Raw genomic sequence first — 26,064 nt, 5'->3', positions numbered from 1 at the left:
TAATTGTGGGGCAGATCAAAAGGGATTGGGGTTTTCTCAAATACTCAAGAACTTCAATTCTGATGAGCTCGTGATTCCAGAAGATTTGGCACGTAGCTAGAAGCACGGGAATCACTCCAAAGAGCTCTACGAAACGTCGCAATCAAATGCATCCAACTCGAAACGAAAATCCATCACAAAAAGCACAAGAGAGACAGAATTGGATTGATTCAAAAGCCCAGAGGGCACAAGGAGGATGGGGCCTCCTTTCCCAATCACATCCAATACAAAGTCTCACAAATCCATGGACAAATCTACTCTAAAGAGAGGAATAGGGGGAGGAAGACACAGGGGCGGCGGCCTGGAGAACAGAGGTGTCCACGAGTAGATTACAAAAGCCGCAATTAATCTAACACAAGTGAAGGGGTATTTATACCCGCGGGACCGATCAGACCGGTATGCTGGACCGGTCAGACCGGTTGATTAGACCGGTCAGACCGGTGCCAGGGACCGGTCAGACCGGTTGGCCTGCAGCACCCCCTGTACACGATCTCATCCGACGGCCGAGGTTCTTTCTTCGGAACGAAGTCTTCTCTGCGATGCCGCCGTCTTGATGGAGATCCAGTCTGCGGTTTTGGAGGGTCCGCGAAACCCGGATAGGTGGCCGGTTTTGAGAAAACCGCCAAAACCTCACGCGCGGGAAGATTCCCGCCTCCACGCCGTGGCCCTAGACGCCGTTCCCGCCTCGGCCTTCTGACGGCCCTAGACGCCGCCCGACGCCCGTCACCTCCTCGCCCGCAGCGAGGCCCTAGACGCCGTCGACGCCCGTCGCCTCCGTCAGTCCCGAGACCGACGCCCGTGCCTCCACGACTTGGCGTCTTCAACCGCCATCTGCCTCCTTGGTTTTGTGGCGCAAACCAAGAAACCCGCCTTCTGTCGCCGCTTGCGCCCTCGATCCAGGAGTGGACGCCACAGCTGCCGCCCGGTCCGAGCTCCGGTCCCGGCTGCCCTTCACCGCCGTCCACCGCACGGTCCATCGGCCACAGCACCTCCACGGCAGCTCCCCGTCGACACTCGACGCCCGTGTACCTGCAATCCAAGGACCAAGCGCACGATCACACCGCACGGTTGACAATTCACTCATCACAAGCAGGATAGAGTACTCTTGTTCCTCAGAACCCACCGATTAGCACGGAAAATTAGGAAGAAATATGTACAAGGGGGACGGGGCGATGCATGACAACGAGATTTATATTACAGTTACAAAGACTACTAGGAAGGTGGGCGCGCTAACGCTGCACCTGTCGGAGAGGGGGTTCTCATTAGTGTAGTCGTTGTGCCTGACAATTGTATCCGAGTGTAGCATTTTTTACCCCCTTTTGAACATACAACAATTATACTTAAAAACAGGCAGACTTTTGAATTGTATGGAAGGTATGAATAGTAGTTTAATCATAAAGATGGATTAATAGCCAGTTATTTAGATTGCAAAGGCTAAAGAAACTTAAAGAATCATAGGATTTGCAAAGCATAAGTGACTACAGCATTGCCTAGTCACAAAATGTAGCATGTCGTGTAGTCAATCAAGAGGTTTTAACACATTACAGCATTCTTTGTGGTAAGAATACTATTGAAGCCTCACTTCAGTACAGTTCCTGCATAACTTAAATGACATCTTTCACCTTTTCAAAATCTACTCATACATATGAGAAAAGGTATCAATTCAAAATGAAACAGCAATAGGTCACATATATGGCATAAGGTACAGATGAATAATGTATCACTTAATGACTGCTCCATGCTGCTCTAGGGGGTGCCTTCATCATGTTTTTCAAACTATTGTCAGCAGCTATCCTTTGTCAAAAAGGAAAATACATCTCATAAATGAAACACATGCACCTCTATATTAGAAGATGTCAATTCCATGGTCATCATATGAGGCGGCATATTTTTCTGCACTCTGTATGGCGTTGTAATAGTGAAGGTACTAACTGAAAGTTGCAGTTCTTGGTATTTTTTTGCTTGGCATTGCTTACTGCTGTTTGACAAACCACAGAGATGAACTTTAATTTGTGTCAGAACAAAGCTACGTCAGAACAAAGCTACGTATAAGTAGCTCATTTGGTAAAGAACTTGACACTGCTTGGATAATGGGATGACTGAACCTTAGAATACACCATTTTTTGGTAAGTGCAGCAGATCCAGAATCGAGCAGAGCATGAAAGAATTAAATATATAACTAACAAAAGAAAAATAATAAATGAATCAAGGGCAGTCCTTACCTCTCCTAACTTTGCTGGCGGGATGCAAACGCCGTGGAGATCGAGAGCTGAGCAGGAGGGAGGAAGCGACTTGACACTGTCTGTAGTGATGATGGCAAATACAACCATGAGCAGGGCCAGCGTGGTTGATGCAAAAGCCAGCGCTTGTGGAGCTAGCTGTTGGCGGAGCTTCTTTGAGCTGAAGGACACGGAAGGCAGTGATTGGTCCTAACTCCGAAGATGACCGGAGATGGTGCTACTACAGTGGAGCTTGAATGCTTGATGCCAGTCCTCGATGGATCGATTCCGGCGCACCGCGCTCCACTCCCTGGGCCCGGCCTTTTGCATCGAGAGGCCCCGTCGATTCAGGTGTTGTGGAAGAAGAGGAAGCAGGGTGTGTTCGATCGGAGACGTACAGACGCGGTGTTAGGAGCTCGCCGTGGTCGAGTTCAGTACACGGCGGAGGAGGAGCTTACCGTGGACCCGTGGTGAGGACGGCCGTGAGGTTTAGCCTAGTGTCAGCTCGAGGACCCTGGCGATGACGCAAAAGGCATGTGTGAGGCGTGAGGGGCGACGGCCGCGCGGCGAGGCAAACCATGCGGAGCGGATGGATTCTTTCCACGGTCAAGGACGACACGTAGGTCTCCGTTCCGCACCGTGCGTAGAGCCGACGCGTCCGGCCTACTTGCGACACATGGTGTATGCGTGGCCGTCCTGTACCACTGTGTGCAGCAGCAGCAACTACGCGCCGCAACGTGAATGGAGAAAACAGCGAGAGGCTCCCGCAGGCCTCCAAAACTTCCAGCGATATAAGTTTACATATTCCCGGGCGGGCGGAGACCGGAGAGGATAATAATCGAAGGCGAGGCTGAACTGAAGGGAACGTTCAGATCTTCTTGTACTTGTGCCAGCAGACGAGCATGGCGACGCAGCGGCGGAAGATGTAGAACCGGGACCGCTGCTCCCGCGCCACGGCCAGGCACCCCCTCCTCCCCCCCTCCCCGCGTCGCGCACTGGCCCATGCCGCCGCCCTGCGGTGACGACCTCGCTCCTCCCGAGTCCCGGTCCTCCCTGGAACCCTCCGCCCGCGACGAGGAGGCGATGGCGGGCGGGGCGGAGTGATCAAGCGCGGGAGAGGACGACGTCTGGACGCGCGCCCCTAGTTCTCGCCGCCGCATCGCGGCCCTCGTGATCGTGGCGGTGGTGGGGATGCTTGCCTGGATTGGATAAACCGTGTCCGCGGTGGGGCCGTTGCGGGCGGCGACGCGGCCTTCCGGTTTGAGTTTGACTGCGCGGCTGGGCCTGGCCCCGACGGACAGTTGAGTTAGCCTCTATAGGCTTCTAGAAGAGAAGCGGTTCGCTGAGTCCGGCGTGACGTGGGCAGGTGGACGGCTTGGCTCCCGTCGTGTTCCTGCTTGGAACGCACGGGTGGTGTTGAATTGAACTGGTTCTGCCGGTTACGTCCAGATTGAAGGCGATTAATCTGGACGGGCTCTGAATTTTGATCAACTGGGGCACGTTTGGTTTGAAGTTTTGGACGCCGTGCTCGTCAAATATACTAGTACTCCCAAAGACCTACTCCTAGTTACTGTAGGAATAGGTCCCGTCGGCACGACCGTATCCGAACACCGGAACATGGTTGATGATGACCGGAACATGTTAGTTACTTCGACCTCGGAAGCCTAAAGATCGAGTCCTAAGGGCTAAGGCCCAGAATGGGTTAGTACGCGCTGGGCTAAGCCCATGTAAGGAATATGTAATAGGAGGAGGAGGTGACACTGACTTGTATAGCAAACAAAACCAAATCAATCTGAAACTTTGCCCTCTTCCTAAACCTCGTGCTCTGTACTTCCGAATTCAAATCCAACCCTATTCCGGCTACCTGCTGTTAACAATATTGGTATGAGAGATGTTCGATTTGGAGCTGCATCAAATGAATCACCGGCAATTTCCTGACGGGCACCGCATGGAATCAATTCACACCGAGAACGAGTTCCGGGTCTAGTCATAAAAAGTTGCCCAAGGGTTAGTCGGAGTGAGGATTATTTTGAACTGTATAGTATGGATCAGTCTATGTGGATCAAAGTGGCTTCTCTGCACTTCTCTGCTGCAACTGCAAGAAAGTTAAGGAGTCGTCGTGGCCTGAGTTTCGTCAGCTGATGATTTTGGAACGTTTTGGAAAAGGATCGCCATGAGCTTTGTTCGACGCCAAACAGACCGGTACTGTTCAGTGCTAACTTCTCGTGATTTCGTGCAGGCGTGTTGGGCCGAGGCGGTACTTGACCAATGAATAAAGGAAACGGGCACTCTGTCTCGCCTTCCGGCCCAGCAAGAAACCCAGCATTCTCTCGGGGATGTCCGCGCATCCAAGGTCCGGGCGATGCTGGCAATGCTGCCTTCGGCCTCCGAGCTCACCTCGCCTCCTGGCCGAAAGCGCGCGTCGCGCTCCCAAATCCGTCTTCTTTTCTAGGGGAATTTTTGGTGTCCGTGTGACGCTGGGGAACGAGAAGGAGAAGCACCTGACACGTCGTTTCAAACACCGGTGATCGGAGGCTAGCTTCATGTCACACGGACGAACCTAACCCGAGGATCCTGGCTGCTGGCGACGGCCGACGGAGGGGATTTTGGCACTCTGCAGAGGCCCCTTGGGGCGCCGTGAGCCTTGGTGGACCGGGCGCAGCTCATGCATTACGGTAATTAACTAATTAATAATTAGCAGTGTATTAATTAAGCAAGTTGGGGATGTAGCTCAGATGGTAGAGCGCTCGCTTAGCATGCGAGAGGTACGGGGATCGATACCCCGCATCTCCATATATCTTTTTTTTCCTGTGCTGCAATCTCTGCTTGCGTCTTGATATGTTTTGCTTTGATCCTGCAAATAAAACCAAGTCAACATTACTAATCCGGCCCACATTTGGAGAGGACACAGAGGTAGAAAAACTGTAAAAGCAGAGCTTTTTTCCTGTGCTGCAATCTCTGCTTGCGTCTTGATATGTTTTGCTTTGATCCTGCAAATAAAACCAAGTCAACATTACTAATCCGGCACACATTTGGAGAGGACACAGAGGTAGAAAAACTGTAAAAGCAGAGCTTCGTGAGAACATGTAAATGCAATAAACTTTATGTCTCTGTTTAATATGACTATCGTGAGCCCAAGGCTTATAAGCGAAGTTTGAAACCCACCTATATTAAACTTGTAATATTAAGTGTGTAAAAATTACTCTTTGTGGATTTTGGCGATGCATTCGATTGTAAACGGTATGTGCATATGCTGATTCTGGACGTATGTTGGAGCACATACCGGGACTACCGGATTTGATATTATTTTGGATGAATGACGTGTCGGTTATTCGCATCTCTAGATGTGGGATAACACGTGGCACGCTCTCCGGCAAGCATGTGTTAACTCTCATCTGGATGATAATGACCGGCGGTTCGTTTAAAATAGTATCAAATTGGACGGTTCTCACAAACGACATATGGTTGAACACTTGCCAGCTCTGAACAATTGAACTGTGAAGCTACACGCACCGTTGAAAACCTATGTAACAATATACAAAGTTACTGAACCTACACTGGACATACACTTGCCAGCTTGTAGACCTCGTCACTGTATCTGTTACTTTGGTCCTGGTGTTTTCCCATGAGAAAGTAACCTAGGAATCTTATTACCGAAGAAAGCAACTGAGCTAAAAAAAACTGTTCATCTACATCACAATAAGAACAGTGCTGGAGAGTAAAAGTTTTGAGGGGCTTGTAGATAATTAAATTAAAAGGGACAGTTCTGCCACTCTGTTCGGCTGCAACAAACCAATAGTATTTTTCTCTTACACCAAATCAGCACCAGCCACCAGCCACAGCCAGCCAGCATTACTTTTTTCATAACAAATCAGCATCAGTCACCAGCCGAACAGAGTGATGCTATAATTTTCTCACAATTTTAAAGTTCAAAGCCATAGACACTGATTGAAAGCCTGCCGCTTGAATTGTCCATGAAGCTTCTGTAGGGTTGTGGTTCATGGGTTCCGCAATTCATTTAGCGTTGATCCGGAGTATACTAGCATCGAGATGTGTACTGGGCCCGCTTGGAAGCTGGAACACCGTGATTTCTGCGAAGTTCTTGCCCCGGCACTGGCAGGTGGCCCCGTCCCACACAAAGCCGTAGACAACCCCGTCCCCACGACACGTGTGCGTCTCATCGGCCGCGGGTAAAGCCTCCGGTTCCGGTGGGCGGTGGCAATAGCAGCCTCTCCAATCTACGCTCCGGCTCCCTTCGTTCCCACCCCGTTCCTCTGCGCCCCTTCGCCTTCCAAGACCAGGACTCGTGCTCGCCCCCACCGCACCGCGCGACACTCCCGTCCCGTCACCATGCGCCGCCCGTGGAGGCACCCGACCCCGGCGGCAGCCGCCGTCGCGCGGCGCCACGGCGCGGCGGACCTCTGCTTCCGCGAGGTCGGGGACCTCCTCCCCCGCCACTTCGCCCGCCGCGCGGCCGGCTCCGAGGTCGGTCGGTTCCCCAGGCCAGCATCCCTTCCTCCCCCCGCTGCCGCGCCTTCCTAATCACCTATCGCCCCCCGCGTCTCGATCCGTGTCGCGGGGGGCGGATCGGCGCGCGATCGGGCTGGGCAGCGGGCCCGTTCAATGGCGTGGCCTGCTCTCGCGCCCCCGGGGCGCCTTGTGCTAATTCGGGGGCATACTTAGTTCCGTTTAGCTGGTGAATTCGAAGCATTATTATTATGTGGTGCTAGTTGGTGCGATTTTGCGTGTATCCTTGGTGTTTGTTTGACGAATTGGTTTGGGCATTTTGCTCCATTAGAGTTATTCGGCAGCACGATCCGAATTTCGAGCTCATCGCTAGCATTTTCCCTACCAGCTTGATCATAGTAAGAGAATACTGGATGCATTTGTTGTGGGTTGCTGATGGAATTAACTCCCTGCAGGACCTTGTGATGCGGCTTCAGGTTCACCGGAAGCTTGACAGGCACACGGGCTGCGTCAACACAGTGGGCTTCAATGAGCTCGGTGATACCCTCATATCAGGGTCCGACGACCAGATGGTGATGCTGTGGGACTGGGACACTGGTTCCGTCAAATTGGAGTTCCATTCTGGCCATGGTGGGAATGTGTTCCAGGCACGCTTCATGCCCTGCACAGACGATAGGACCATTGTCACCTGTGCTGCTGATGGCGAGGTTGGCGTGCTTATAATCTGGTATACAGATTTAGTTGATCATATTATCTCTATCATCGTCAGTCATCTTTCTGCCACTATCAGGTGAGACTCGCCAAGGTACAGGATGGTGGAGATGTGTCCACTACATTGCTTGGTGAACACGGGGGAAGGGCTCATAATTTGTCTGTAGAGCCTGGTAGCCCTTATATCTTTTACAGCTGTGGCGAGGATGGCCTTGTTCAACATGTGAGCCATTAAACAAGTGCAGTATTTCATATGTTTATAAATGGACCTATAACCAAGTATAATTAGCCATTGCTTTCTTGTGCAGTTTGATCTCAGAACAAACACAGCCACAAAACTATTCCTCTGCAGAAGTTCTTTGAGGAAATCAGGATTCTCCTCCTGTGTTCACCTTAATGCGATTGCAATGGATCCAAGGAACCCAAATCTTTTTGCAGTTGGAGGAAGCAATGCATATGCTCGTGTGTATGACATCCGCAAGCACAAGTGGGATGGGTCATCTGATTTTGGTCACCCATCTGACTGCTATTGTCCACCACATCTTGTTGATGATAAACATGTTGGGATAACAGGGTTAGCATTCTCTCACCTGAGTGAGTTGCTTGTATCTTATAATGAAGAGAATATTTATCTATTCCCTAAAAATGGAGGGCTGGGATCTGACCCAAAGTCATCTATCAAGATTGGAGCAACTGAAGGTTACAAATCAACAATGGCTGCCTCTGGACAAGATATTGCTCATCCTGCACCTCAGGTATATGTCGGTCATCGCAATCGTGAAACTGTGAAGCGTGTGAGTTTCATTGGGCCAAATGATGAATACGTTGCTAGTGGGTCAGACTGTGGTCGGATATTTATTTGGAGAAAGAGAGATGGGAAGTTTTTACGAGCCATGGAGGGTGATGAGTGCATAGTGAATTGCATTGAGCCTCATCCTCATGATATGACAATTGCAAGCAGTGGAATTGATAATGATGTAAAAATGTGGACTCCCTCTGCCATCGAGCGAGCACCTGTGGTAAATATTGAGGAGGTAATATCTCCTGTTTGGGACATTTATGTCTCTCCTTATCATCTCTACTTCCAGTCAGCATATATCCTCCACATACATATAGTATTAAGCATTACTATTAGACGTAGATATAGTATCGAGTGGGCAATCTGTTTGTCAAGATGCAATAGTTATTTCATGATCTATCGGAGGCATTAGTACATCACTTCTCACTCCACTCTTTACAGTTCAGATCATCCATTTTCCTTTGATATGTAAAAGCTAAATATTTACGATTCACTTGAGTACATTCTTGTTTGACTGCTCCAGTTGAGACCTCGCAAGAGAAGAGCCAAGCTTTGGCACTTTGACTTACCAGAGCTGTTGATCCGGCACTTACTGGCATCAGAGCGTAGGCAACAATCAACTGAAGAAGATTCATCGGAGGACCTTGAGGACAGCACAGGATTACTTAGTCTAGTACTACGTGCTGCTGATGGAAGTGTGTCATCGACTGATGATGAAGAGATCTCTGATGGCTCTGAAGAGTTTGCAGTCAACTGATCTGTTGTCCAACTTTCAGGGCCATTTCAAAATTGTACATATACATCAATAAGTTATCATGCTCTTATGGATGATATAGCAGCAAAGTGTGGTTTATTAGCTTGTCGTTTCTATGTTATAGGTATGTGTTTCGGAGGCCATTTTAATGAAAAAATTGAGTTTTTTTTTCTCGAACAGCAGGAAATCTGCGTGTCAATATATTAAGAAGAAAAAGGGTGAGACACCCAGGTACACAGGTTTTTGTAGGGAAAAAACTGAAAAAACCCCTCACACACACACACACATGAGACTACACTAGTACACACTCAGAAACAGGCAGGACCTGACCTAAAGGATAAGCATCTAAACCTCCTAATCATTAGCTAGCAGGGCGAGGAGATAACTAATTCCTCGAGCCCCAGCAGAACCCCACAAGTGCAGCTCCTCTCTAATAGCGGACAGAAGTCCATTCAGGTTAGGGTGAAGACCATCAAAGACACATTGATTCCGATGATTCCATAACGACCAGGCCACCAAGATAATGGTTGAGTTTAGCCCCTTTTGGACCTGACCACTGACTTTACTGCTCACCTTGTGCCACCATTCCTCAAAGGAAGGATCCTCCAATTGGGGAGAGAGCACTTGCAGACCAAGTCCTAGCAGGATTTCAATCCAGGTCTGGCGCGCAAAAACACAGGATAGTAACAAATGATTTATAGTTTCCTCTTCCTGATCACACAGGGGGCATTTCTCTGGATGTGCCAAACCTTTTTTGGCAAGCCGATCAGCCGTCCAGCACCTGTTGTGAGCAACCAACCACATAAAAAATTTGCATTTACCCAGGGCCCAGCTCTTCCAAATTCTTTCCCAAGGTTGGAATTGAATGGCTCCAATGAACATTGCATCATATGCTGATTTTGCTGAATATTGTCCAGATGCTGAGAATTTCCAGATGTGAGAATCCTCCACATCAGGCTGCAAAACTCTTTCTGCAAGTAAATCCCAAAGACCAAGATACTCAACTAGAACATCCAGGGTAAGAGCACCTTTAATATCAGCGACCCATCTCATATTGGTTAAGGCCTCATAGACTGTTCTTCTTCTTTTTACCAGATTGGGAATTGCACCAAAGAGATGTGGTACAAGCTGACCAAGGTTGTGCCCATGAATCCAATTGTCGGTCCAAAAAAGAGTGTTCCTGCCATTGCCAACTTCCGAGATGATGGCCACAGCAAAGAAGGATTTGACTGATTGATGTACTTGTATGGGCAAAAAGGCCCATGGTTTGTCAGGTTCAGTTTTAGTTGTGAGCCAGCATCTTATGAAAATCTGCCATGGTGTTGCATCATTTCATATATTTACTTTTTTCTGACAAATCTTTTTTGTGGTTTGTCCCTGTTAATCTCACCTTACTTGATGTGTGTTCTTGCATGTAGTAGCAGTGGCAATGTCCTGTGCTGATTTCACAGACCCTTTGAGCTTCATTTCCACTTTGCTGTTTATATAACTTAATGATTACTGATACCAAAATGCTATAATTTTTTTTTTTCTGTGTGAGAATGTTTTTGGTCCCTGCAGGGAGTAGTTTTTTGTTTCTTATTCTTCTGAACTGCAACATTTTGGCTTTGTTCTTTGGCATTGCAAACATGGACAAGCATTTTTTGTTTACTTAACTAGAAACAAAGTATCCACTGGCATTACTTCCTGCATAATAGCCGCCAATAGAAATATTGTGAGGCTTAATCATATCACTTCACTGGATCAATCTACTTGCAGCATGAGTTTCGTGTGCTGATCACTGCTAATTAATAGGATGAAAAGATTGAAGGTTCATCAGTTCTCTGTATTACTGGGGTAAACAATAATGGAATGTGTAAATGAACGAGGAATTCACGGAAGTGGATGTGCTATGCAGTTATGTACATGGGAGATAAAAAACAAAAGATCAGAGGAACAGTGATGAACTTAGAGCCATGGATTGTGTAAAGGAACAAGTAATTCACAGAAGTGTATTTGCTGTGCACTTTCGCACATGGGGGATCAAGAAAAACAAAACATCAGCATTAACAGGTCAGTACTCTTCATTAACTTCTCAGTACTCTTCTATCAGTAATGTTTCAGGACACAAGGTTTATGACATAACATAACATTATTAATAGCTTGGTCTCATTATTCTGGGGGAAAGACACCTGAAGCCCGAGCTAGAAAGGCATTATTATTTTTCTAAAAACCTGCTGTTCTTTATCTATCGATTATTCGAGATACACGTTAAGATCAGGAAGACTGAAATAGTGGAACTATTGAGCGCGGCTTGTAGCAACATTACTCAGGAGTCAAGCATTTCAGCCTTATATTCTCAATGAGGCAACAATTTAGGAAAGTCTGTTACAAGTATGAATGCTCAAACATCTGAAGTTTTTTTATGTTTTACATCACTACCCACTGTCCATGTTAATCAACTAACAGTGATGGAGTAGCGTGCAAGTTATATATAATGCTAACTGCATAAAACTTTACAATGGCTATTGACAGTGGTTAGTAGATGATAGAAGATTAATGGTACTGAGATGTAGAAACTATGTACAGTACATGCATATATCCACCATTTTTTTTTCTTCCAGAGCGGTCTTTAGCTCATCTATTTCCTATCTGCTCGCTGTACTTCAGCTGACCTCATACTTATGCTTGTTGCAAGCGCTACCAGCTGCAAAAACCGCAGTAGAGCAAAAGTTAACATCAAGTGGTTATTACATGATGAAAAAACAACTTTATTGTAGCAACAGAAATATTCAACTTATGAGCCTACCGTTGCAAATCCAGCACAGGCAAGGCTGAAACCTTTTAAGTAGAAAGGCGTAGCTTCTGATAGACACCAGGCTGTCAAGCCAAAGGGAGACAAATTATGTCTAGAAATACTTGGCCAAGCTCACGAGTAGGAAATTTGTATGAAAATGGAATCTGAAGAACTTAACTTATTCTTAGTTGAGATGTGTTAGTATAGTATAAGACAACAACAGGTACATACCTGTCAGTGGAGTAAAAATTAGAGGAGATATCACATTTGCAGTTGAGCTTATTCCAGTGATACACCCTTGGACCATTCCCTTGATTACAAGTAAGAATTAAATCATGCAAAGGAGTTGCTGGTATATTGTGGAAAATAAGCAGCTTCCATTTGATTTGTGAAGAAATTCCATTTGCATTAATATATACTGGGACATCAGAAACTCTCAGCTGCCAGTGACTATACCTGCTCAAGAGGTCCCACTTTGTTTGATATGATGCTCCTTATCTGTTGAAACATAGTCAGTAAAAAGATTTGTTCATATGGTTTAATGAACCAAAAACATTTGACTAAGGGGACATTAACATGTGTTACTTACACATGGGGTGACCAGCATGCTTAATATTACACAACTTGCAGCAAGATAAGGGACCTTCAAAAACCATGCATGACATAAAATTTGTCAGAACTACTGCCAACCAAAATCTCATGGGGGGAAAAGTACACTTGCATACCCAGAACGACCATGCGATGCTGTATAGGAATGCCTGCAGCATCAACGCCAGAACAAATGAAAATGGTTATCACCAAAATTTATTCAGAAACAGATATGATGATCCAACGAATGAACATCCTTACGTGCCCACAGCTCGCTGTAAGTGCTATGATAAGTAGCTTCTGTTCACCTAGCTTTGGCACTAGAAGTGGCATCACAGTTAGCTGTATCACAATTTTACACAGCTTTAGATGCAGTCAAGTAAAATTTGAGCACGATGTTGTCACAAATAGTTATTGTGGAAAATACTACTCCATATAAGATAAAATTGTACCTGTGAGAAGCTTCCTGTAATGCCAATAATAAGTAGCAAATTGGCATACTGGTTCTTGCTATAATGGAATTTTGCCTTGAGAAAGTACTGCATTTGTATCCCACAAGGCAGAAGAGTTAGAAGCAACTTTAAAAGACACCCATCCGGGTTATGTGGCAATGCACGGTTTTGAGATTTAAACATAAGTTTTGTTCATGGATCTGCGCACTGAATTATTTCAGAACCTCATAGTATTTACACCATGATAAATACATGCTGAGCTGTGATGTGTATTTTGTACCAGAGAAAAGAGATGTACCAATAGTGTGTTTTGCAGGCCTGCGTCGCCAAGGCCATGGAGAAATGTGATGACCGCCGCTCTCGAGAAGGTTGAGCTGCAAGTTGTTTGGAGCATTCAGGAGGTGCATTGAGATAAGCATATCCTCTTGCATTCTTATTTAATTATCTATCTGTAGCTTTTCCAATATTATAGATCAGTGCCATGAGTGGCGTTCTCTAAAAGAAACGTGCACTGAAGGTGCATCAGTATCTAAAAAGTTCATCAAGTGCACCGTTATCTAAAATAGTATTCATCTGGTGCATGGACTTGGTAATTAAGGACAGAATCACATAACAGATTGACTTGAAATTTTAACCTCAGCATGTTGACGGTGTTGGCTGGCTTACTCGAAAGCTTATATAGCTAGAGTGGATTTTGCTTGTGGTTCTGGTCCTGCTACTAATGCGCTTTGCAATGTTCTGGTCCTGCTACTAATACGCTTTGCAATGCAGGCAGGAACCCGCTACAGCTTTCAGAAGATCTCAGAGGCCCATCACTCCATCAGGAGTTCAGACAGTGGACGGCTCAACAGACGTCACCTGCTGGTAAGAAGGGCGGCCATCTCCGACAGCGACGGCGCTTTGCGAAGAGGCGGGAGCTTCGGCGACAGCTCCTCGCTGCTGGAGGATGAGGGAATGCAGAGCGGCTGGGAGGCCTCCTCGTCGCAGCTGCACGAGGAGGCTCCGCCGTCCGTCTCCTGGAGGAAGGCCTTCATGTACACGGCCGTCACCACAGCTGCCACCGCGGCGACCTGCAGCGCCAGAAGAATGCAGCTGGGTGACTCCGGATGCCGGGGATCACTGCCGGCCGGCGTGTGTTCTCGGACGCAGACCTGGCACGTTGACGAGACAGGGAGGAAGCGGGCTGCTACGGTGCTGGCGACGAAGCCGGCGGTGCAGACGCCGGAGAACACCCCGAAGGCCGCCGCGCGCCGCGCCTCCGGTACCCTGTCAGCCTGCAGCAGGGAAGATGCATATGGTTCAGCGCAGCAATCCAGCCAAGATACTGCCTGTTGGTGACGCCAGCTCGAGGCGGGGACGTGCTGAGATACCACGTAAGCAAGGGAGAGGCACATCATGCTGCCCTCGCAGACCGTCGCCGTCAGCGTCTTGGTGATGTAGTAGGCGTAGAAGTAGCCCCTGGTGCGGCCGTACGCCAGGATGCCTTGTCGGAGGGAAGAACAGGTCAGTCCACAAGACCACAGCAGCTGTTGACGCCACCGGCGCGTGCATGGTGCTCCGTAGTGTAACGTTCAGACTTCAGAGAGGAATGTTCAGCTGTGTGACGTGCAAGGTGGCCGGAGGCCGGAGGGTCGTCGGATTACCCAGGGGGACGATGGACGCCGTCGCCGGGAGCGCCAGCAGCGCCTTCCGGCCGTACCTGTCGGACAGGTTGCCGACGACCGGCGTCAGCACCAGCGCGCCCAGCCCCGTAACCTGCATCAAGATCAATTCAGACAGCAGTTGGACGGCACACGGCCAGGTCGAGTACGGCGAAGCATCATGGGATCTGTGGCATCGCGGCAGACATGGCCGCCCCACTTTCTAACCGACGTGAAGGCACGCGTGTTCCGTCGTGTGCCCCGGCCGCCCCGTCGAGCGAGCGCTCCGATCGGTGCGCGTCGGCGTCGCCGGCATTAGCGGTGCTGTCAACATTTTTTCCCCCACTCTCCCGGTGACATGACGGAGGAAGCGGAGGCTGGCGTAGTGCTAGCCATGGTGGTGTCGCCGGCACGCCTGGCGGTGGTCGCCCGAGTCCGAGAGCAATCGGACATCCGACTTCACTGGTCGGTCGGTCGATGGACGCGTCGCCGTCGCCCCTCGCTTTGCCGGCAGATTAGACAGGCAGTACCGCCGCTGGAAAAGCCGCGTGGGACCGGGCACCGTTTTCCATTTGTTTTTATTTTTTTTGAACGACTATTTCCATTTGTTTTTTTACCACGCTCTCCCTTTTACTACGTACCACTCGTACCCGACTGACTTTTGTTAACTTTACTGGTTACCACCTTCTGGGGGCGATGCGTTTGTTTGCTTTTTGACATGTATCGGGAGAAGTAAAAATGTGGTCGGTGCGACGTGGGTTAACAAGGGCGCCGGCCGGTGGATTCGGACGTCGATAGTGGCTGGTGGTAGAGTGGTGTGAGAGAAAAATACTATTGGTTGGCTGGTGGTTGAAGGCTGGTGCTGGAGCAGTGTGAGAAGAAAACACTGTTGAGCTGGAGGCTGATGGAGCTGCCGATCACAGCGAGAATCCGGTGCGTGCGTGGTAGAAATCGCCGCGTGACGTATGGCGACAAGCCGACCACCACACCGTCACCGTGCACCGGTTCTCGAGTGCAGGGTGCTGGAGTTACCGGTCCGGGCCTCGATCTCCACCCAAAAGAAAAAGGAAATAAAAAAGAAAAAAAACGGAAAGAAAAAGAAAACGTTACCAGAGCTAGCAGAGGTGAGATGACCGACATGGCCGTTACAGTGTCATCACTCATCACCGAGAGTTCGCCGGGAGAAACGGCGCCGGCCAACTGCCGTTCTCTCGCTCTCCGCTCATGGCGAAAGAGTAAAAAAAAATAGTGCGTCGTATCAAAAAAAAAACTCGCTTTTGGCTTGTTAATGGAGGGCGCTGTACGGCGTGAGGGCGATCGGGGTTAGCTGGTGGCAGTAATAAGGAACAGCGAATGGGTGCTCAGTGGAGCTTCCACTACTCTCCAGTCTCATGGCATCTCCGCGCGCGTGTTCTCTGAAACGAGATGATGAACCATATCTGAAGATCACTTCAGAGCAGGAGGCGCAAGCTTAACTGCTCCAAGAAGTTTTCAGGAAACACAAGCAGATCACAAATTCATGTGCTAATTGATATGCTAATCTGTGCCTTGAAGCTAAGTTTTGATCAGCCACGCGTACCGCGAATGTATTGCAAATAAAAAACCAGTATCGTCGATGGGTGGCCAGAGGTTGAGCATGTAATTAAGGAAGTGTCAGGATCGAGGGCGCATGCAGCGGAACATGGGTGAGGAACGAGGAGGATCTCAGAGGTAGTAGTAGTAGCTGTAGCTTACAGCTTGCTGGAGCCCGGTGAGGTAGATGGCGAGGGAGCACTCGTCGCGGCCGGGGCAGAGCGCCCCCATGGTGACGTCGGTGATCACCGGCCCGACCATGTAGGCGGCGAAGCAGAAGAGGAAGGCGAACACCAGCAGGTGCCCCAGCCCCAACCCCGCCACCCCCTCCATTCCTCTCCTCCTTCCTCCTAGCTAGCGACGCCCCTCCCTCTCCTTCGCTGCCTCCTATACGCTAGCTCGCTCGATGCCACTGGCCCCTGCTCCCTCTCTTTCTCCCACCTCCCAGTCAGTCCCAGCTATATATGTGTGCTTGGTGACGCAAGGCAGCAGTGTGGCCACGGTAACTAGCTACTGGATCGAGTAGATAGATAGCTAGCTAGCTAGCAACGTCTCAACTCTCAAATGTTGGGGACGGAGACCGATAGGTCGAGATGCTCTTTCTTAACGCAACAAGCAAGGTTAGGAAATCCGATCGGGCCGTCCAAAGGACAAAAGTAAACAAAGGTGGTGAACGCTTGCCGGATAGCTTTTTTCCGGCGGAAGATTAACCAGAGAAAATAAAGGTGTGCCATTAGCGTGGGTTCGAAAAAAAGCAGCTAGCTAGCACCGATTGAAAATTGGTGTATATTTATTTATTTATTTGCCCACAACGAGAAAGAAATTGGTATATATCATGTGCAAACTAATTTCTCGGTGCAAACTATGCAAACTTCAATCTGAACCACCAGATCAACATCCAAGGGGTATGTGGAAATCGGATAATTTTACAATTAATCCTCCGCCTTTGGATTGGGTAATAACACTTTTGCAAATCACCCCTCCCAACCCCTGCGTCCTCCCCTTGGATGTTGACTCGATGACCCAGATTGATTTGCATCGAAAAAAAGCAGCTTCTGGCTTTCACTTTGGCCTTCCTTTTTCTTGTTTCTTTCGTATACTTAACTTGATATTCGGTGTCAAGTTGAAGGGTAGCCTGTTTTTAAAATTCAAAAGTCGTGGCAGCATCTATATCCATGAGGGCGGCACGCAAGAGCTTGTATATATATATACACGAGCGACAGCAAGGATCGTATCGGAATCGAGGGATGTTTTACATTTAATTTGGAAAAAGAAGACTACGCCTTTTCGTTTCATTTTGTGCAAGACTAAACGAAAAACTAGAGGGGTGTACGGGCCAGTGGGTGTGATTAGGTGCACACGCTTGACCTGTCTAGTATGTAGTAGCCCCCCCCCGGGGGGGGGGGGGCTAGTTGGGAGCTCCGGATCTGTACGGTCGGTAGCGGGTGCCAGAAATTCAGAGTCGCTGCTTGGCGAGTCTTGGCACGCACTGGGCTAGCTTTCGGTTCGTCACTGTCTGGGCATCACTACTAGTAGCGTGCGTGTACTCTCGTTGCGGCTGCGGCTGAGAGAGTACGTAGTGCCCGGGAGCAGTGACTTGTACTCGATCTCCCTTAGCTTGCCAGCAAGTGACCAAACATTGGCAGCATAGCGCCATGTGACCCGAGGGAAACGAAATGAACGAGGAGGGCGACGAGAATGCGGCGGAGGTCAGGACAGGCCGCGTTCCGGACTACTTGCCCGATGCGGCGATGCGCCGACTGTACTCGCTTGGCACGCGGCGCCGTCGTCTTGCACGCTCCTGTCTGTGTTCGCGTCTTGCGCCCGTCTGTTGGACCATTATATAGCGGCCCACGCTTCTTTCCCTTTTCTTCTCTTTAGTTATGCCTCAGTATCCCTTTTATATTCCTTTCATTCTTTTTCCCCCCTCTCTTTCTTGCCTTTCTACCTTCTAATCCTCACGTAGTTTTCATTTCTCTGGCTTGTAATTTTTATTGTCAGCTCACATCATCCATCTGTATTTATAGTTTTACTTGTTTTTCTTGTTGCTCGGGACAATGCCTATTTTTTTATTCGAAACATTTTTTTTTCTCTGGACTACATGAGAGTGTGGAAGACGACAGCACTGCGGCCAAGTCTGGAACGAGCAGGAGCAGCCACTGCAGCCGCAGCCCGCAGCGAATACACTAGGCACAGCCAGAGCCAGGGGCCAGGCGAAAGCTGGCCTGTGTCGCGCGCTTGCGTTGCGGCTCGATCGAGCGCAAAAGTGGTCTTCTGGGGATCGCTCAAAAGTGGCCGCGGCTTTGCTTACATTGGCTGCGCGCGGCACCTAATCTCACCGACTGTGTTTCTTTAGGAAAGGCCTGGCAATCTTTTTTTGCGAAGGGGAATACATTAAAACTGTGGAACAGTACATCCCCGGTTTTTTAGAGAAGCAACCCTGGAAAGAAAAGAAATTACAACGCAACCCTTCTCTCCTCCAGAGCTCTTCCGTCTTCGTCTTCGTCTTCGTCTTAGACTCCGGCCGCTGGGAGCCACCGGCGCCGAGCACAAGCTACTTCTCCGTCTTCATGGTCGACCTCCAATCATGGATCTGCTGCAAGAGCCATCGCCTGGACTCACCTCCAGCGCGAATCATGAACGTTGAACGGAAATCAGCTGCCGACACACCAAGAGCAGAAGAAGCAAAAAAATCCGCCGTCGCCGGACCAAGAACCGACGACCGGAACACACATTCGCTGTCGCCGACGACCGCAGCAACCCGGATGAAGCAGTCACCACCAGGGATGACAGGAAATCCCTCCCCTCTGCAAGCAGGTAGGGAAACACACCTCACGGGTAGTCCGGCGGAAGCAGCGACACGGCCGCCGGAGCTACAGAGGACCAAAAACTTCACCATGCCGACGAACAAATGCACGTCGCCGCCAGTAGGGAAGATCTTTATTCTTCGCCGGAGCTGCGCCGTCACCACTCCCGGAACACCGCTCCGCCGTAACCGACGACAAGCACCCTAACTACGCCTAAACCTAAACCTATCTAGACTAGTATATACACCGGCGAACAATCCTCCCTCCCCTTCTCCTCCGGCACCGGAGAGGTCGCCGGAGTAGGAGCGGAAACGGCCCCGAACGCGAGTCCGCCTTGCTTTCTCCGCTCTCTCCTGTAGCACCTAGAAGGAACCGGAAAGCAAAGGAACAAGAATCGAAAGGCCTGGCAATCTGGCATCCTTTTGCCAAGATCAGAGAAGGCCGTCGATTCTTCAACGACACTCGATGCGCTGCATGCGTAAGTACAAATGGCATGCGATCCTCATAGAAGAAGCGCGACGAGTTATGTCCAAAACGCTACGCCTGATCCGACAGCGTTGTATACGCCAAGTTTAATATAAGAGGAGGAAGAGATGGTGAAAAGCAAGCACCGTATCCACGTACCTTGCTCACATTTCTCCTCGCTTCAAATAAACTCCTGTCACTTCAAAGAGAATTTCGCTATTTAAAATTATTAAATAAAATTTTATTACAAAACTAATTGCAAAATTCCGGGACTAACCTGCGAGACGAATCTAATAAGGTATGTTAATTCATAATTAGCGGATGATTACTGTAGTATAACTATTACAAATTATGTATTAATTAGTCTTATTAGATTCGTCTCACAAATTAACACTCATCTGTGCAAAAAAAAATATAAATAGATTTTATTTAATACTCTTAAATCGCAAGATTCTCTTTAATGTGATGAGAAAAACTTTAGTCCCTGCAAACAGGCCCAAATTAATTTTCAAGCACTTTATATTAGCCGCTTTTTGGGAGAGATGTCTCCACCAATGGCTCATTTGCTTCTGGCTAATCACCACGAAAATGCTAGTACTCCGGTTGTGAGTGCAGGTATACTTCTCAAAAACTTAAAGTAAATGAAGGTTTCATTGATGGGTTCCTTCCCACTCATGGGCTGCGGTTGGGAGCCCAAGCTGGCGTGTACACGGCCCGTAGCGTGTTTAGCAAGAGGATTGTTGATTCGGCCTGTTGGGACACGGGTAACGACCGTGGCCCACCTGAGGCGCGCACGGTTCCTCGGTTTCGTCGGATGGAAATGGGAGAAGCGGCGGCGGCGGCGGGCGCCTCCATCGCCTTGAAGAGGCGGTATTTGGAACACGCCATGTTTTTTTTTTTTTTTGCAAAGTTGGCCGGTCGACCACCGTTGAAAGCTAGTTTTTGCTACCGGCTACTAAAAAGATGATACCGGAAGATATTGCACAACTACAATCAGCCTGTTCGGATGGCTGTTCTGTCTGGGCTGATAACTAATAAGCGTCATGGGCCTCCTTTTGGCCCTCCTCTCTCATTCATGCTTCCCGCTCCAGCCCAGCCAGTTATTGCCAACCAAACAGAACCTAATTTGCCGTAGGATATTAAATTTATTATAATATTCAATTTTAATATGAAGCTATATAAATTCTCTTCCTATCCTTGCCGATCTCCTACTCGCGCTACCGAGTTCACCGCTAGAGCAACAACGCGCGTTCTGTCTTCTCCAATGCCGGCAAGCCAAGCGTGCGCCTCGCGGCCGTACCTCTTCCTTCCTACACCTGGACTCGGGGCTGCCAAGAGTGAGGGCGCCGGCCATGGCGAGCTGGCCATGCCGCGGGCCGGCCTGTGCGCCCCTCCCTCGCGCGTCGCGCAGGGCGCGGCGGCGGACGGTGTGTCCGCCCCTCCCTCCGGTGCTACGCAAGGAGCCCTAGCCAAGCCGTTGGCGGCCGGGTCGTCCATTCCGTCGAGAGGAGATGTGGAGAAACTGGCATGCGGGAGAGGATAATGCAGTAGGGGGGTGGGGGTGGGGGGCAAATTCATCATGCATTTCACGTCATTGTCTAATTAAATAGAATAAAATAGAGGCTAAGGTGTCCTCCAGCAAATATCCATGATTTTTTAGTGCTCCTGAGCAAAGACGATCCTTTTTAGTGGTTTTACCGTTTTAGGCAAAAGTTTTTTTTTTGAAGCATCCAGAAGCACTGGGGAATCATGTAAGAACTCAATTGGGCCCCCACGCTGACCGCGCGCTCAACGCAGATGGGCTGCCGGAAAATCCGAGGACGCGCCTGCCGGAGTTTATACACGCACACATATCACACACGTACATACGCACCCCGGTACCTCTCAGGGGATAAATCCCCGGTGCGACACCAGATTGTCCCCGACCGGAGCGAACCGTGGTGGGCTGCTTGGGCACCGCCAGAGCTAGCCACCGAGTCTTCAGCTCATTGGCTTTAGGCAAAAGTCACCTTTTAACGGTGTCCTTGGTAAAATTTCCTTTTTTTCCTTCCGGGACACCTAGCCAAATATGCACCACACAGAAAAGAGCATTATACATTCTTTTACGCTTACATACGAGAATATATGGTCGAATGATAGGCTTCCAGAGTTCACAATTAATAATGCGAGGAAACCTTTAGTGGGCATGCTAGCAGTTAAGTATGTACGTACTACACACAATCATGAGGCAGTATCTATCTATCTATTTTAATTCCTAAACAATGCAAATACAAAGCATAGCATGATGGTCGGTTAAGCCGCCGGGCCTGCTGGTGCACGCGGCGACGGCGACGCAAATGATTGCGCGAGAACGGCGCCAACTTCCCGTGGCACCACGCCTCCGACGAATCATCGAGCCATGTGGAATCGAATTCTGACCAAATGCCCCCATTGACTTGCACCGAACGAACGAAATTCATTCCGATCCCCAGGTCAACCGAAGCAATCCGCCGGCCGGATCATGAGGCAGCGGCAGCCGAAGATCAGTTGAGCTCGATCATGGCCAAAGCTGGTCGGCGCGAGCACGAACTTGCGCGTCGTCTATCTATATATATGCCACCGAGCAATTGCGCCACGGCCAGTTAGTTGTTCGGCCGCGGCGAGCGCGCAGCAATCGACGATCGGCGTCCGCCGCACCAGCATGCACGGCTGCTTCTTCCGCTTCGGGAGCCCGCGCCGACACCACCAAGCGCTCCACGGCGGCGGCGTCACCGTCGTGTCGCGCGGCGACGACGGCGGGGTCCGCGCCAAGGTCGTGGTGAGCGGGGCCGAGCTGGAGCGCATCGCCGCGGCCGTCGCGCGGAGGCAGCAGCGCGGCGGGCCGGCCGCGGCCGCCTGCCGCCGGCGCATCACGGCGGTGCCGCCGCCGCCGCGCTCGGAGCCGGAGGAGGAGGACGAGGCCGCGGGCACGGGCGCGCCGCGGCGCGGCGGGTGGCGCCCCGCGCTCGACGGCATACCGGAGGAGGCGTAGTGAGTAGAGTAGGCGGATCCACCGATAATATTTGATCGCCCGAGTTAAGTGAGCTCGGGCGATGGGATTTCGGAATGGCTGTGCTGTGTGCTTGTGTTCGTGCAGAGGGTGCGCGCCTCTTGTTTTCCAGGAAGTGCTGCTGCTCTGCACTCCTGATGATTGTTTCAACTAAGATTTTCTCTTTTTTTTGTTTACCATGGTCTTCTTTAGATGATCAGATTTGCTCCTCAATCGATTCAGACACGACCTTTGGTCGAAGAAAAAAAATTTGCCTACATTTGTAGCCAGAATGGGATGTTCAGATTTCATAATTTCGTCCCCATGTTATCATGACCCTATTTAGTTTGTGCTATGCTAAAATTTGTATTAACTTTGACCGCTAATTAAAGGTATAAATTAAAACAGTTTTCAAAATCAACTTCAGAACCATGTGCTAGGAACCCTGAGGAATCTAATGAGACATTTGACCGCACGATTAGAGAATGATTACTGTAGCATCATTGTAGTCAATTATCGATTAATTACCATCATTAGATTTGTCACGAAATGTTACACTCATCTCTGAAAAAAATTTACAAATAGACTTTATTTAGTACTTCATACATGCGAGATTCCCTTTTTAAAAATCATGTGCTAGGATCTTGGAATGGAACCAAACAAAGCCCATATTGCCACGATGCAGCAGATGAGATCCATGTTACAAGATGCCCGTTCAAATTGAACAGCACAATCTTTATCATCTTGTTTTGTTGGCAACCGGCAGTAATGTTTTTCTCACACACAAAATCAGCACCAGATGCCCGCCACTCAACAATACTTTATTTTCAAAGCAATTTAGTACCAGTCATCGGTCACAGCCAGCCGGATCAACTTAAAGAAACGGAAGCTAAGGGTTACGGTTGGATGATCTGGTCTCCGTAGAAACAAAATGTGCAGAAGCACATGCAGGAGGTCCAGCAGAATCTAATGTGCTTTGCACGACTAACAACCGTAATAATCGACGACCCGGCGTCGGCGGAATAATCGTCGTCCGGGAACACGAGAACGGCCTCCTCCCGCATCTCCAGCTCGCCGTCCAGGTACTGGCAGACGTGCTGCCGCACGCGCGGCCGTGCCTCCGGCCGCGAATGGCCGCACATCCATGAGGCCCAGCCATAGCACCAGCTTCGCCTCCTCGTCGTCCACGGCGCGCACCAGGTCGCCGCTGACGAAGTGACGCCGCTGACGAGGTGCAGTTAGTGGCTAGTAGGGCTTGTGTCCGTAGTTGTGTGAGGAGTTGTTTGAATTCTGAGGCTAAACTTTAAACTATGTCGACATCAAAGAGAATCTTAATATTTAGAAATATTAAATAAAGCCTAATTATAAAACTAATTGTAGAACTCTAGAGCAGGCTAAACTGCGAGACGAATCTAATGAGGTATACTAATTCATGATTAGTCGATGGTACTGTAGCATTATTGTATTAAATCATAGATTAATTAGAATCATTAGATTCATCTCGCGAATTAGCACCCTTCTATTAATTTTTTTTTGAAGCAAACGGCAGGAGCTCTGCCTCTCAATTAAGAAGGAATAGAAGTTTTAAGTACAAGAAAAATTAGCCAAACCACTCTGGATGACTAACTCACCCAAGTGCCGCCGCACAGCAACACACCACTGCATCAAAGTCATCGTTGCCGAGTTGGATAAACCAGCAGCTCAGACTTCCCGAAGCAAAACCCTAGACGATCATCACCGGGCAGACTGGCAAAAGACCGAGGTCACGTAGGTCATCGTTGTCGAGCTCAAACGCAGCACGAAGTGCAGCTCCGACTTCCCACAGCGAACCAAGACCCCGCCCCCGGTGACCACCCAAACACACCTGCAGCAACCCCAGGGTCGAAGGACAGCCCGCCCCGTGTTATTGTTGCCGAGCTGCATCCCCTGACACAACAGCTCCGACTTCACATCACAGGATTTGGCCCCGCCCGCCAGGCGGCCGGCGAGAGGTGAAGGGCAATCGTCGAAGACAACAAATGTCGAGGCCAAAACAACTTCCAGGTGCGACGCCTTCAAGAAGGGCACGATGCCGAAAGCGTCACCGTCGCACGTCCAAGAAGGATAAGGTTTTCACCCCTGGAGGAAAGGTGCTAGAGGGGAGGTAGCACGACGCCTCCAACGAAAAAAACGGCGCCCACAAGCGTCGCCATCGTCAAAGACTTTCGCCTAAAGTACCTGTAACACCCTGGGTGTCTGCACAGTAATTAAAAAGGTGTCTGCACAGTGATTGTGTAGGTTTGCTATGCATCATGTGCTTGAATTGCTTAAAAAGGATCTTTTTGTAATTATAAAAGGCTATATGTGTAATTATGATTTTATGCAAGGTCCTTTCTTTAGTTATTTCTGAATATAGCTTTTGTGGAGGGTGTTTTTGCAAAAATTCAATGCATTTAATGCATGGCAGCAAAATTTACTTTTAAGTCTATGTTTCAAGTGAATTTGATTTGGAAAAGACAAAATTCCTAGAATTCAAATTCCCTTCAATGTTTTTAATTTTAGCTCTTGAATCTTTGGTCAAATAAATTTTTGCACAACATCAAAGTTGTAGATCTTGAAAAGTTGAACAACTTTCATGTTGGGCACTTTTCCATTTGAGCTTTGGTTTAAAAGTTATCGCTGGTTTACAGAATAGTCCCTGGATTTTTTGGAAATTGCAAAATCGCCCTTTTCTTCCACCTCCACCCCCCTGCTCTGTTCTCGCCGCCGCCCATCGACAGCGCCACCGCCGGCGCCGGGGAAAGCTTTCCCGGCCATTACTCCGCCTCGCGCTGGCACCCACGCGTCGCACCGCTCCTCCTCCCCCTCCTATTGCCTCGCGCTGGAGTTCCCCGGCCGTGCCACGCGCCCCGCAGCTTCCAGAGCCGCCTCGACGGCAGCCACCGCGACGCCGCCGTGGACAGCCCCGGGCAGAGCCCGCCGCCCTCTCCTCACGCGCGCCCGAGCAATAAAGGAATCCCAGAAACCCATTACCCTCGCTCTCTTGCTTTTCCCTCGCGCCCACGCCTCGGAACGCCGCCGCCGCACCACCCGAACCCCGGCGAGCTCACCCCCGCCGCGGAGCCGCCTCACCGCCGCTCCTCCGCCCGCTCTGACCCCCTAGCAAGCACCGCCTCGCCCTCGCGCAACTCCAAGGCCACTTCCCCTCGCCCGAATCCCACCGGAGCCACCCCGCCGCCGTGCTCCGAGCCCGCAAGCCGCCGCTCGCCATCGACCCGCCATCTCCGGCCCTCCTCTCGAGCTCCAAAGCCACCCAGAGGTGCGCCTTGGTCTCCTTAACCTCCCATGCCCCTCCACTCTCGCCGCCGGCGCTCACCATCGCCGGATTTGGCCGGCCATCCTCCCTCTGTGCTTTTCCCCATGGCCGAGGACCCCATGCTAGAATTTGAGAAACCCCAGGGGGTTATTTGAATAGCTCAAGACACATATGAATAGTGCCTTAGGGACTGCTTTGTAATGTTTTTCAGTGAACTTTGAAATTCAATATCAATTCGTAGAAAATTCGTAAAATAGCAAATCTTGATGTTTTGGAATCCGCTTGAAGAGATCTATGCAGTAGAACCATAATATGTTAGGCTTAAGTTGCAAGTTTTTGCTGTAGAATTTGATTTGTGTTACTAGTGCTTAAATATTAGTTGTTTTCATCTTTTTCTTAACTACTGTATAAAGCCATGTCTTGCAGTGAAACTTTTATGGTAGTTTACTCTTGTAACACTTGTTTTTCTATAA

At 49.5% G+C, this 26,064-nt stretch overlaps 2 protein-coding genes, 2 long non-coding RNA genes and 1 other non-coding gene across 7 annotated transcripts; 2 read left to right on the top strand and 3 right to left on the bottom strand.

Moving 5' to 3' along the window:
* Positions 1 to 1,210: 1,210 nt before the first annotated feature.
* On the bottom strand, positions 1,211 to 3,538 carry LOC120651808. The gene is made up of 2 exons (XR_005666327.1): positions 3,060 to 3,538; positions 1,211 to 1,248 (listed from the first exon to the last, which is right to left on the bottom strand). It is a non-coding gene; the product is annotated as an uncharacterized LOC120651808 (long non-coding RNA).
* LOC120651810 lies at positions 1,500 to 2,851 on the bottom strand. The gene is made up of 2 exons (XR_005666328.1): positions 1,879 to 2,851; positions 1,500 to 1,796 (listed from the first exon to the last, which is right to left on the bottom strand). It is a non-coding gene; the product is annotated as an uncharacterized LOC120651810 (long non-coding RNA).
* A 1,440-nt stretch (positions 3,539 to 4,978) lies between the features above and the next one.
* On the top strand, positions 4,979 to 5,051 carry TRNAA-AGC. The gene has a single exon. It is a non-coding gene; the product is annotated as a tRNA-Ala (tRNA).
* A 1,439-nt stretch (positions 5,052 to 6,490) lies between these two features.
* LOC120651806 (DDB1- and CUL4-associated factor 8-like) lies at positions 6,491 to 9,168 on the top strand. Its single transcript, XM_039929441.1, has 5 exons — positions 6,491 to 6,743; positions 7,181 to 7,432; positions 7,516 to 7,659; positions 7,745 to 8,470; positions 8,759 to 9,168. The coding sequence occupies exons 1-5, from the start codon at positions 6,609 to 6,611 to the stop codon at positions 8,990 to 8,992; spliced, it is 1,491 nt and encodes a 496-aa protein (XP_039785375.1). The 5' UTR covers positions 6,491 to 6,608; the 3' UTR covers positions 8,993 to 9,168.
* Positions 9,169 to 11,300: 2,132 nt separating this feature from the next.
* Positions 11,301 to 16,595, bottom strand: LOC120651807 (hippocampus abundant transcript 1 protein-like). 3 transcript variants are annotated; one of them, XM_039929442.1, is made up of 14 exons: positions 16,180 to 16,588; positions 14,449 to 14,560; positions 14,176 to 14,288; positions 13,957 to 14,079; positions 13,664 to 13,875; positions 13,104 to 13,179; positions 12,806 to 12,892; positions 12,615 to 12,695; positions 12,491 to 12,523; positions 12,355 to 12,408; positions 12,222 to 12,263; positions 11,997 to 12,075; positions 11,778 to 11,848; positions 11,301 to 11,675 (listed from the first exon to the last, which is right to left on the bottom strand). In XM_039929442.1, the coding sequence occupies exons 1-14, from the start codon at positions 16,348 to 16,350 to the stop codon at positions 11,610 to 11,612; spliced, it is 1,320 nt and encodes a 439-aa protein (XP_039785376.1). In that variant the 5' UTR covers positions 16,351 to 16,588; the 3' UTR covers positions 11,301 to 11,609. The 3 variants fall into 3 exon arrangements, with proteins under 3 accessions (XP_039785376.1, XP_039785377.1, XP_039785378.1); XM_039929443.1 differs by lacking the exon at positions 11,997 to 12,075 and having other exon boundaries at positions 16,180 to 16,594; XM_039929444.1 differs by lacking the exons at positions 11,301 to 11,675; positions 11,778 to 11,848; positions 11,997 to 12,075 and adding an exon at positions 11,855 to 11,996 and having other exon boundaries at positions 16,180 to 16,595.
* Positions 16,596 to 26,064: the final 9,469 nt, after the last annotated feature.

The sequence above is a fragment of the Panicum virgatum genome, chromosome 9K, assembly GCF_016808335.1.
Source record: "Panicum virgatum strain AP13 chromosome 9K, P.virgatum_v5, whole genome shotgun sequence".
Taxonomy (NCBI): domain Eukaryota; kingdom Viridiplantae; phylum Streptophyta; class Magnoliopsida; order Poales; family Poaceae; genus Panicum; species Panicum virgatum.
This window is presented reverse-complemented; position numbering and strand designations above follow the sequence as displayed.